We start from the raw sequence: 10,675 nt of genomic DNA, 5'->3' as shown, positions 1-10,675 counted from the left end.
CCAGGCCCTCACACTCCCTGGGAGGACGGGCCAGCGGGGAGCAGGGCCGGCGGGGAGGAGCAGGGCCGATGGGGAGCAGGGCTGGCCGGGCCTGGAACAGGGCTCCGAAGCCAGCTTGCCCTTGGCCCCAGAAGGCCGGCCTCCTCCTGGGTGATTGAGTGAAGGGAACGGTACCTTCAAGGGTGGCTCCTAACCTGGGGCCTGGATGCAGGATTTGGGGATGTCATTATTATTATTTTTTTCAGTTTTCCAGTCTTCTATTTTTTTACACTTTATTTTTTAATTGAAATTTTATTTTCAAGACGTAAGCAAGGATAATTTTTCAACACTGACCTTTGCAAAACCTTGCATTCCATTTTCTCTCCCCCTTCTCCCCACCCCCTCCCCTACATGGCAATCCAATATATGTTAAACATGGTAAAAACAGGTGTATTTTAAAAATTAAAAATCTTGCTGCATAAGAAAAAGTGGATCAAAAAGAAGAAAAACAAGAAAGAAAACAAAAAGCAAACAACAAAGGAAGTGAAAACAGTAGGTTGTGGTCCACCCTCAGTGTTCCCACAGTCCTCTCTGGGTGTAGGTCAGCACAAGATCGTGGGCCTGAATCATCTTGTTGTTGGAAAGAGCCATGTGGGGGCGCGTTACTTTGACCCTTAGGTTGCCGGGTGACCGACTTCCTCTGGAATCTGATTATTTTATGCATTTAACATATGATTGTGCAAAGGCCTTTCCCCAAAAGGCGGAGAAGCCCCCTGGGGCTAGGTCGGGGCAGAGATGCAGCCGCACCCAGAGGTTCCGGGGGAATCACCGGCTCTGGCCCTGCAGGGTCTCCAGGATGGCCCGGAGCACGGCAGCAGCCGCCACGGCCCCGGGGTCCGGCTGCACCAGTTTGGCTGAGGTGATGTAACTGGCTCTCCCCGCTCCGGCTTCCATGTCTTTGGTGGCTTCCGCGGCAGCCTCGGCGCTCTGTGGGACAAGGCCCGGGCTCAGTCCCCGTCTGGATCGGGGCTGGGGGCGGCCCGGCTGCTCCCTCTCTGCCCGCAGCCCTGCCGTGAGGCACCTTCAGCAGCTCTGCCAGGACAGGGCCCTGCGGGTGGTTCCCGGCCCAGCCCAGACCCGGTTCTTTCCCACCCCTCCCCCCATTGTGGCCATGGCCCCCACGGTGGTTCTGTCCTTCGCCTTCCTCCGGCTCAGGCCCGACCGCGGCCCGCCCGTCACCCCGACAATCTAATCCTCTGCGGTGCAGGGCAGCGCCCCATCTCTGATCCCGGTGCCCGAGCCTGGGCTGCCCCTCAAACCCCGCCGCACCCGCTTACCTGCCGACATCCCTGCCCGCAGACCCGCCTTAGGACGGGTGCAGGAGCCAAAACATTTGGAGGGCGGTGGGGGAATGGGGAGCCCCTCGGCCCGGCCTGGCAGTGGGCCCCTCCCCGGTGCTTGCTGGCTTGGATCTTGCCCCAGACGCTCCCCTCCCTCCCAGCCGGCCTCCAAGCTGGGGCCTGAGACAGGGTCTCGGCGGCTCCTGGGGCCGCCTCAGCCTCCCGGCCTCCGGGGCTTGGCTGAACCGCTCACCTGGACTGCTTTGCTCAGCACCTGCTCCAAGCTGGCCCCCGGGGTCTTCAGGGCGCGGAGTTCCTGGCCTGCGGCCCACAGCGAGTCCAGCTGCCCAAGACAAGGGAGGGGGGCTGAGTGTCAGGCAGACAGGGGCTCCGGGGGGGGGGGGGGGGGGGAAGGGCAGCGTACGCACCATGGTCCTGTCGCCCGGAGCCGCTTTTCCGTACCTGTGGGGAGAGAGGCCCGAGTGAGCCAGCGGCCTCCCGAGGGAAGGGCGGGGAGCCCGAGCGGGGGACACGCTGACCCGGGACGAGGGGACTCACCGCTGCATGGCTTCCAGCCCGGCGTCCATGGCCGCAGTCCAGGCCGGGAGGCCAGGTGTGGTCTTGAGGGGCTGGGCGGCCGCGGTCAGGAACAGGCCATAGAGCTGGGGACAGAATCCCCCGGGGAGGCTGTGAAGGCCCGGCCTCCGCCTCGGTGTCTGTGGCCCCGGAGGCGCCCCCCCCCCCGGCTCCCCCGCTCTGCCGCCCCGGCTCACTCACCGCCCCCGATGAACCTCCCATCTTCTCCAGCAGGAGCTGGGACAGAGCCGAGAGCAGCTGGTCAGGGCGGCTGGGGGGAGGGCCCTCCTCCAGCCACTGCTGGATGGCTGAAAGGGCAAAACAGACAATGTGGTGGTGGGGAGGGGGCGGCCCCGGGGCCCGGACAGAGCTGACAGCCTGGAGGGAGCCGGGGGGGCCGCGTCGGGCCTACCTTTGGCGGCCCGGCTGTGGGTGGTCCCGCAGTCGCCATCGCCCGCGGCCCGGTCCAGCTCGTTCAGATATTCCTCCAGGCCGAGGAGGGTGCTGCACACCCGCTGCAGGATGAGAGCCGCCCTCTGGGAGGCGGCACCTGGCGGAGAGAGGCCGGTGGGGAGGGGGCCCAGGGCCCAGGGTCCCCTCCCACGTCCCCGTCCGGGCGAGCAGCCTACCTCCCTTGGCGATCGGCTCGGCGCCCCCCGGCTGCTCCGCGGGGGCCGCCCGGCTCCGGGCGCGGCCTGTCACAGCGACGCTGGCTACACGGGGCCAGGCGGAGGCCGTGGTGTCGGCATCTGGGAACGAACGGGAGGCAGCTCAGCTGCCCGAGCCAAGGGGAGTCGGGGGGCTGGGGGGAGTCCCTCCCGTGCCCCCGCCCGCCCCCTCGGGCCCCCTCAGCCCAGGGAGACAAGGCTGGCCCTCGGGCTCTCACCGATCAGTTTGAGGAGGGCATCGTCCGCCAGCAGGAGGGTCAGAGAGATGCCAGCCATTTCCAGGGCCGACATGAAGGTGCCCACCAAGGCGCGGGCAATCTTCACCCCTCGGGCCTCTAGAATCCAGAGCAGGAGCAGGGCTCGGGGAGGGAAGGGGCTCCGACCACGCCGGGGGAGCAGGGAGACGGGTGCGTCTCGCCCCACAGACCCGGCCCCTCCTCTGCCACTCTCCGAGCCCCCCAGCAGGGGGGGCGGCCCCAGTCTGCCACTTACCGAGGCTGCGCACGGCCGCGTCCGCCATGATGCCCAGCTCCAGGAAGGACAGGCCCCCCAGGTTATTGATGACCAGCACCACTGAAGAGCCTGCGGGGCCCACAAGGGGGCGGGCGGCCCCCGCCCATCAGGACCCCCGTAATCGGCGCAAGGCCCCGAGGAGCGGAGAGCCAGCGCCCCCTCACGGGCTGAGACGGGCCCTTCGCACCAAGGGCCTCGTCCCGGGGCCCCGGCGGGTCTGAGGCTGCCTCCCCTATCTGTCTCATAGGAGGCGGTTTGGGAGGGAAGAGGGCTTCGCCGGAGTGGGGGGGGCCTCGGGGAGAGGGGGAGGGGAGGCAGGGAGGGCTCTGCCAGGGGGCGGGGACAGGCAGCACGGGGGACTCACCGGCCCTGACCGGCACGTGGGACTCGCTGGAGGGGTTCGTCATGTGGTCGAGCATGGTCTTCACCACCTCGTCGGCCGTGGCCATCTGGAAGCGGGGGGCAAGAGGAGTGAGGGGGGGCGAGCCCGCTGTGGCGCCCGCGAGCCCCGGGCAAGCAGGCCCCACCCACCTTCAGCCGCCGCACGCCAGCCTCGCCGTGGATCCCTGTGGGAAAGAACACATCGCGGCTGCTCGGGGGCGGAGAGGAGGCGCCCGGCCCACCCACCCTGGGGCCGGGCTCTGCCCACGGGCCGCGGCTGCTCACCCAAGCCCAGCTCCATCTCGTCGGCGGGCAGCTGGAAGGTGGGCCTGGAGCCCGGCACGCTGCAGGAGGACAAGCTCGCGCCCAGGGTGCCTAGGAGGGAATGGGGCAGTGAGCTCGGAGCCGCTCGGGGACCGCGGGGCCACCTGGGGGGCTTGCGGTGGGGGGGGTCAGCACCGACCCCTCTGCCCAGAGCAGCTTCCCACGGATGCCCAGTGTGGCCGGCAGCTTCTGCTCCTTCCTCCAGAAGTGTCCCACGCCCTCCATAATGCTCTTTTTCCTCCCGGGGGCAGGGAGGCCGCCCCCAGCCCAGAATTCCCCTCGGATGGCGCAGCTGCCCCCTCGCCGCCCCCAGCCCAGCACTCACCCATGGCGGCGGCGGCTGCATTCACTCTCTGAACGATCTCCTCGAGCCCCACCCCCGCCTCGGCCAGCGCCCCGGCCACCTGTACCAGGGGAGAGCGAAGCCCCAAGGGACCGTGAGGGCACAGTTTGGGGGCAGCGGGGGGGGAGGGGGCCACAGCCCACTCCCGCTGCCCGTGCCCCGGAGGCCCTCGTCCCTCACCTCCCGATGCCCAGTGCCCCCGAGCCCCACCTTGTGGATCAGCACGGTGCCGCAGAGCCCCCGCCTGCCCGTCTTCTTCAGGCTGGTGAAGGCGCTGTCGTCGCCGATGACGACCATCTCCACGGGGAGGCCCTCGGCGCGCGCCTGCTCCCGGGCCAGCCCGAAGTTGAGCCGGTCCCCGGTGTAATTCTTCACGATGAGCAGCGTTCCCGCTGCAGAGGCCGGAGAGAGGGTCAGGGAGCCTGGCCCGCGGCTCTGCCACCCTGCCCTCCCCATGCCCACGGGAGGCGTGCCCGCCGCCTCCCCCGCCCCCTACCTGTGCCCGCCTGCGCCACCGCCCGGATGGCGGCCAGGATGCTGCCCACCGCGGGGGAAGCGAACACGGCCCCGGCAATGACCCCGGTGAGCATCCCTTTGCCTATGAAACCTGCAGGGAGAGGCAAAGGGGGAGGGGGCTCATCCCGCCGCCCCCGGCCCGCTTGCTCTGTCCTTGGCAGTCCTGCCGGACGTCTGGGAGGGCCCTCAGGATGGCCGCCACGCGGGAGAAGACCCGGGATGGCTCTGCTCCGGCAGGGGGTCCCCGCGGTGTCTGATTACGGAGCAGCCTGGCTATACCTGGGGAGGGGGTGTCCCCACACGGGGAGGGCGGCTGGGCCAAGGGACGACGAGGGCCCGGGTCTGAGAACTCTCAGATGTGTCGGGATCGATGCGGGGGGAGGGAGAGCGACGTCTGCCACAGCAACAGACGGGGGGCTCGGGACCGCGGGAGGACTGGGCGTGGTGGCGGATACAGGAAGGTGTGACGGGGCACGAGCTCTGCGGGGGCTGGTTCTAATGAATGAGGCTTGTCTGTGGCAAGGGGGAGCCCCCCCGGGGGGCGAGGAGTGGAAGGGGGAGCAGACGCTGGCTGCTAAGGGAGGACGGGGAGGGCCCAGAGGCAGGTGACTGGGGGGGGGGTGAGATGCTGCTCCGCTGCCGCTGGCTCCCTCTTCCGTGGCCCTCCGGCCCCCCCCCCCCCCCGCGCCTGGCGTGGGCTCACCGGCATGGGCAGGCTCGTGGCCGGAGCCCCCGCCCGACAGCAGGGCCACCCGGCCCTTCAGGCTCTCCAGATCAGCGCGCAGGGCCACGCGGTGCCCCTGCAGGAGCTGGAGCCCAGGGTTACAGGCCACCAGGCCGGCCAGGGCGTCGTCCGCACAGCCCGTCACCGAGTTCACCAGCTTCTTGGAGCTCTGGGGGGAGAGAAAGCGAGGGGTCGGGGCGCCCACCGTGGCCCCCGGCCTGGCCCCTCGCCTCGAGCAGCCTCGGACCACCCCGGGCCGTGACGGCCCCTCCGTCTGCTTGCCGCGGGCAAGGCCTGGGCGGATGCAGGTGCTCGGGAACCCCCTCGCTAGCCTGGCACTCGAGGCCCTGCTCCGTCTGGCTCTGCTTCCAGCCCGGCTCTCGGAGGCCCCAGAACCGCCCTGGGCCTGGGACGCCAGCCCCGCTTTCTCCCACGCGGGGCCCGCCTGCCACCCTCCTCCCTCTGGCTAAGGACGGACGATCCGATCAGCGTCACCGTTGCCGCTGGGAAAGGCCCGGGACAGCCGTCCGTCCGCGGCCCACTCGGAATCGTGGGTTTTTGACTCACGGCCGTCTGGCGCCCCCGCTTTGACCCCCCCTTCTCGGCCTCCCCACCCTTCCCCATTCGCCGGGCTCCCCGGAAGCCCCAGACCCGGGCCCTCCCCGCCCAGCCCGCGGCATCTCCCTCCCAGGAAGCTTCTGCGTGGGCAGTTTTCCGAGCTTTTTGACGGCAGGACCCGGGTTGTGTTTTCTCTGTCTGAGCCACCGGGCCCACAGCAGCCACCACATGTCCAGCTGGCGAGTGGGCCCTGGGGGGGACAAGGCCTGGTCGCCCAGGGGCTTTCTCGGAGGGTGGGGGGCAGCTCTCACGGGCTGTGCAGCCTGGTTCTGGCTGACTGGGAGCTCACGCCTTTCGCCCCCACATCTCTGCGTCCTGGGACGACACTCTGGCTGCCGCCCACTGGGTACGGCCCGGGCTCGCCGTCCCCTCTGGGGTCAGACCGAGCTGGACACTCCCAAGTGCCGGGCCCTGGCTCCTCCTCTTCGGATTCACCTCACACGGCTCCCCCTTGTTCTAAACGGCTCCGGACCAGTCACCCCCCAACAAGATCACAGAAGGGGTTTTCCAGATGGGGAAACTGAGGCTGGACAAGTCAAAGGTACATTTCAGGTCCCTTGGAGAGAAGTCACAGGGCCAGGACTCAGCTCAGAGTCCCGTGTCACGGCCCAGGAGCCGGGAAGCGGCAGTTCCTCCTCGGCCGCCATTCCTCCTGGGGGCCAGCCGGGGCAAAGGGCAGACTTGGAGGCGGACTGGCCAACGACCCCCCCGAGAAGGGGCCGCTGCGGGGGCCACAGGGCGGCCACGGCTCGGGAAGAGCTCCCCGACCTTCCAGGGGCCCTGTACGCCCGGCTCTTCCTCTTCGGAATGATCACTCCCGCCCTTCCCCCCGTGCCTTCGGGGGCCTCTCTGCCAGGCCACAGACCTCGGGGGCATCCGGGCCCAGGGAATAAACAGGGTCAGTCCATCGAGTGGACAAGCATTGACCGGGCACGGATGGGACCGTTCAGAGTTGGGGTGGAAGGAGGAAGCTGAGGCAGGGAGGGGGAAGGGCTTGCTTGGGGTCACTGCAGCACAGCAGCCACGCCGGGTCCCCTGCCCTAAACCTGTGCGCGACGAGGGAGCTCTGAACCCACGTCCCTCCGAGGCTGCCTGTTCCCACCGCAAGCAGGGCAGGGGCCCCTGGGCACAGCCTCGGCCTGGGAGGGGAGGGCAGGTAAATGCCCACAGACAACCGGCCCGAGGACAGAAGCAAAGGGAATGAGCTCTGATCAAAAGTGGCCGACAGCATGGGGGCCCCTGAGGGAGCAGTGCCAGGAGCCAGCCCCCGGAGGTGCCCCAGGCCTGCTCCCAGAGGTGCCCCAGGCCTGCTCCCAGAGGTGCCCCAGGCCAGCCCCCGGAGGTGCCCCAGGCCTGCTCCCAGAGGTGCCCCAGGCCAGCCCCCGGAGGTGCCCCAGGCCTGCCCCCGGAGGTGCCCCAGGCCTGCTCCTGGAGGTGCCACAAGCCCTCCCCTGGAGGTGCCCCAGGCCTGCCCCCTTATTCTTACAAATGAGGAAATGAAGACCATCAGAGTCTACAGAGTGGGCTGCACATCCTTCCCATAAGCACGCTGCCTCCCCCCAGAGAGGGTCTTTCCCGATGCTGCCCCCTCCCCCACGGGCTGGGGCCCCATCCTCCAGAAACCGCTCTGTAAGTACTGAGGGCAAGGACTGCAGCCCCGGACCCAGGAGGAAGCCGGCCGGCTCAGAGCGCAGAGGCCCGGTGCTGGGGCACCCCTGCACCTTACGGGGCCCCGGTCTCTCAGAGCAGCCGAGAACACGACCCAGACTGCACCAGACTCTCCCGGTTCTCTGGGGGCTGGCCGAGACCTCACGCACGTGGGCCGGGCGCTGTGCTAAATGCTGGGGAGACGAAAAGAGGCAAAAGCCACATCCCCTCCCCCACGGAGGGATTCATGGGCAGGACAAACAAGCCCAGTTCAGGATGACTAGGAAATAATCGGAGAGGGAAGGCGAGGGTTTAAGAGGAGCCGGAAAGGCTGCTGTAGGAGGTGGGCTTCTAGGTCCCCTCGAAGGGGCAGCGGCCTCCTGCCTGGGCACCCACAGAGCGAATCTGGAGGCCTGGGGGAGCCGGAGAGGGCCAGAGCCCCCCCACCGCAGCCCCGTTAGCCCCACCACCCTAATGGGCCATGGGCCTTCTCACAGTCACCCCAGGGGCCCGGTCTCCGACCTGTGGTCCGGCAGGGGCGACTCCGGCAGCCGGGCCGCGCTCTGGGGGCAGCTCACAGGGGCACCCAGAGCTCCTTCTCCCTCCCCTCCCCCAGAACTCACCATGGCTGCAAGGTTTCCAGGAGGCTCCTGTCAGTTCAGGGAACCACGGGTGGCTCAGGGGCTGTTCGGCCACTCCAGCCCTAGGGAGACAGAAGAGTGGCCCTTTATGGGAGGTGGAGCAGTATTTGGAGGGCCGGACGGATGGGGGCTGGCTCGTGAAGGGGCTGAGCTGGGCCAAGTCTGCTGGCACTGGCGTGGGCTCTCTGCCTGCTGGGATCCCGCTCCCACCTGGGACCTTGGTCTAAGTCCAAACTCTAGCGCGTGGCTCGGCCATGGAGTGGGGAAGGCAAGGGGAAGAAAGGCCAAAGTCCGCACATGGCCCAGATCCGCTCCCTGGGCAGTGGTAAAATCCACCCGGGGAACACGTGCCAGCGGGAGCAGGCGCCCAAGGGGCATCCCAGGTTGGGCAGCACGTGCTGCCCAGTGACCCTCCCCCCGCCCCCCAGCCAAGGGGAACAAAGCAAACAAGCACCGGTTGTTAGGCTCCGGAGGCTGCTCTTGGACCCGGCAGCGGTGCACGGCGCAGTCAGGGCCTTGGGTTCGAGTCCTTCCTGTCACTACTGGCTGCGAGACTCAGAACAGGCCATTTAACCCCTTTGGGCTAACCCCCGGCTGTAAAAAAGAGATGGTACGAACGGGGACTTCAGCCCCGCCAGCCTCCTCTTGGCAGAGATGTGGGGGCGCCGGGGGCAGAAGGAAGCGGACATTGTATGGAAGCCTAGGGAATCCCCCCTTTTAATTCAATGGAAATGAGGAAGAAATAGTCTTTCCTTTCTTCCAGTCTAAGAACCTTTTTAGACTTTTCTCTCTAGGAAAACAGAGAACAAAGGTGGTCCCAGGAAGTGAGTCAAGTCCAAAACCTCCCTCGGCCTTCCCGATGGCTGGCAGGCCGTGACCCACTGAACTGTAGGGAACCGTAGGGCGCTTTCCTGATCTTCTGAAGGTTCCTACCAGTGTTACTGTGGGTCGCTGGGGTCAGAGGCCAGGGGGCACAACGCCAGGCTGGACAGCAGAGCCAGAGATGCTCGGAGTTAGACGCTTAAATGATAGTTTCTGGGGGACTAAAATCGGGCTTTTCTTCCCCAGCTGTCCGGTGGGGCACGTGCCGGTTTCTTTGCTAGGCTGGTCCTGGTTACAGGGTGGGTGGGGGTCTATGGGGGCCCTCAAGGGCAAACCCTCCTAAGTCCGGGCAGGGGGGCCTATTGAGCGTTCCAATGACAATGAACTTTGTCCCTCGCCGGGGACATCAGCTCAGTCCTGAAAATCCTTCTGCGACACCTCGAGACGCCGGGTCTGCGACCCCGTCTTTTGGTGTCTCCTTCGGAACCTCAACAAAGGCACCGGCTCCGCAGCGCCAAAGGCGGCGGTTTGTCTTATCTAAGGCTTCTCTCTGCTCCTTCTCCGAGTCCCGCCCTGACCCGGTACTCAGCAGGTGCTTAACAAGTGTCAGGGTCACGGCTTAAATGTAATGGGCTAATTAACGCATCTAAAGTGCATGCGCAGGAAGAGGCCCCGGATGCCCGGTGACCGCGGGGCTGCGCGAGCAGCGGTGCCGCGTTTTCACCTTTTTGGTTGTTTGCTCGTTTTTTCTCACTTTATTTCCTTTTGATCGGATGTTTTGGGTGTGCAGCAGGATCGGGGCCATATGGGTAGAACTGCCCATGTTTGGCCCATGCCGGATTCCTTGCCGTCCAGCAGAGGGCGGGGAGGAGGGAGAAAATCTGGACACGAGGTTTTGTCGGAAATGCCGAGAACTGTCCTTGCATGTATTTTGAAAAATGAAAAGCTATTAAAAAAAAAACAACAACAACTTGGTGCCGTGGGCTGTGAGCCCCCGAGGTGCGGGGCGGCCCGGCCCGCGTCAGCTTCGGCCCCCAAAGGGGCGGCGCGATCCCCGGGGATTGTACAGAGGACACGGGTACAACGGGCCTGTTACCCGGCTTCCCCAAGGCTTCCCCAAGGTCACCGGGTGCAAGGCGGGGAAGGAGAAGGGCCGCCGCCCGGAGAGCGGACCGGGGCCCCCCGCGATAGGCGGCCCCCGGGCGGGAGGAAGCGAAGCAGCAGGGCCGCAGCCGCCGAAGGCGGAGCCGGGCTCTCACTGGGGGCGGGGCGCGGGAGGCCGCCGCTCTGGATTGGGGGACTTCGGCGCAGGGGGCGGGCGCGCGTTGTACGGAAGGGGGGCTTAGGGGCAACTGGCGTTAGCGCTCTCTCCTTCTCCCCCTTTCCCCCCCACCTCGAGCACGAGCTCACCAGCCGTCAGCCGCGCTGCGCCTGCTCCGTTCCTGACGAGCAGAGAAGGGGCGGGTAAAGCGTCCTTTCATCCGGGGCTCGGCGGAAGGGGCGGGGCTCGGCAAGGGCGGGGCCTGCGGCCAGCCGGCATCTTCGGGCTGGGGAAGCGAGCTGAGACCTCCGAGCCGCTAGGG

At 67.0% G+C, this 10,675-nt stretch overlaps 1 protein-coding gene across 3 annotated transcripts; it reads right to left on the bottom strand.

The window, feature by feature from the left end:
* Positions 1–255: 255 nt before the first annotated feature.
* On the bottom strand, positions 256–10,584 carry TKFC (triokinase and FMN cyclase). Of its 3 annotated transcripts, XM_051964203.1 has the most exons (20): positions 10,503–10,575; positions 9,204–10,038; positions 8,725–8,864; positions 8,253–8,332; positions 5,344–5,533; positions 4,621–4,731; positions 4,335–4,516; positions 4,107–4,185; positions 3,743–3,832; positions 3,608–3,642; positions 3,441–3,525; positions 3,056–3,145; positions 2,782–2,898; positions 2,525–2,644; positions 2,308–2,445; positions 2,097–2,203; positions 1,878–1,981; positions 1,748–1,781; positions 1,573–1,662; positions 256–966 (listed from the first exon to the last, which is right to left on the bottom strand). In XM_051964203.1, the coding sequence occupies exons 4-20, from the start codon at positions 8,253–8,255 to the stop codon at positions 805–807; spliced, it is 1,737 nt and encodes a 578-aa protein (XP_051820163.1). In that variant the 5' UTR covers positions 8,256–8,332; positions 8,725–8,864; positions 9,204–10,038; positions 10,503–10,575; the 3' UTR covers positions 256–804. The 3 variants fall into 3 exon arrangements, with proteins under 3 accessions (XP_051820163.1, XP_051820164.1, XP_051820162.1); XM_051964204.1 differs by lacking the exon at positions 9,204–10,038 and having other exon boundaries at positions 10,503–10,584; XM_051964202.1 differs by lacking the exon at positions 10,503–10,575 and having other exon boundaries at positions 9,204–10,485.
* Positions 10,585–10,675: the final 91 nt, after the last annotated feature.

Source organism: Antechinus flavipes, chromosome 6, assembly GCF_016432865.1.
Source record: "Antechinus flavipes isolate AdamAnt ecotype Samford, QLD, Australia chromosome 6, AdamAnt_v2, whole genome shotgun sequence".
Classification (NCBI taxonomy): Eukaryota; Metazoa; Chordata; class Mammalia; order Dasyuromorphia; family Dasyuridae; genus Antechinus; species Antechinus flavipes.
Note: the sequence above shows the minus strand (reverse complement) of the source record. Positions and strands in the feature narration are given on the sequence as shown.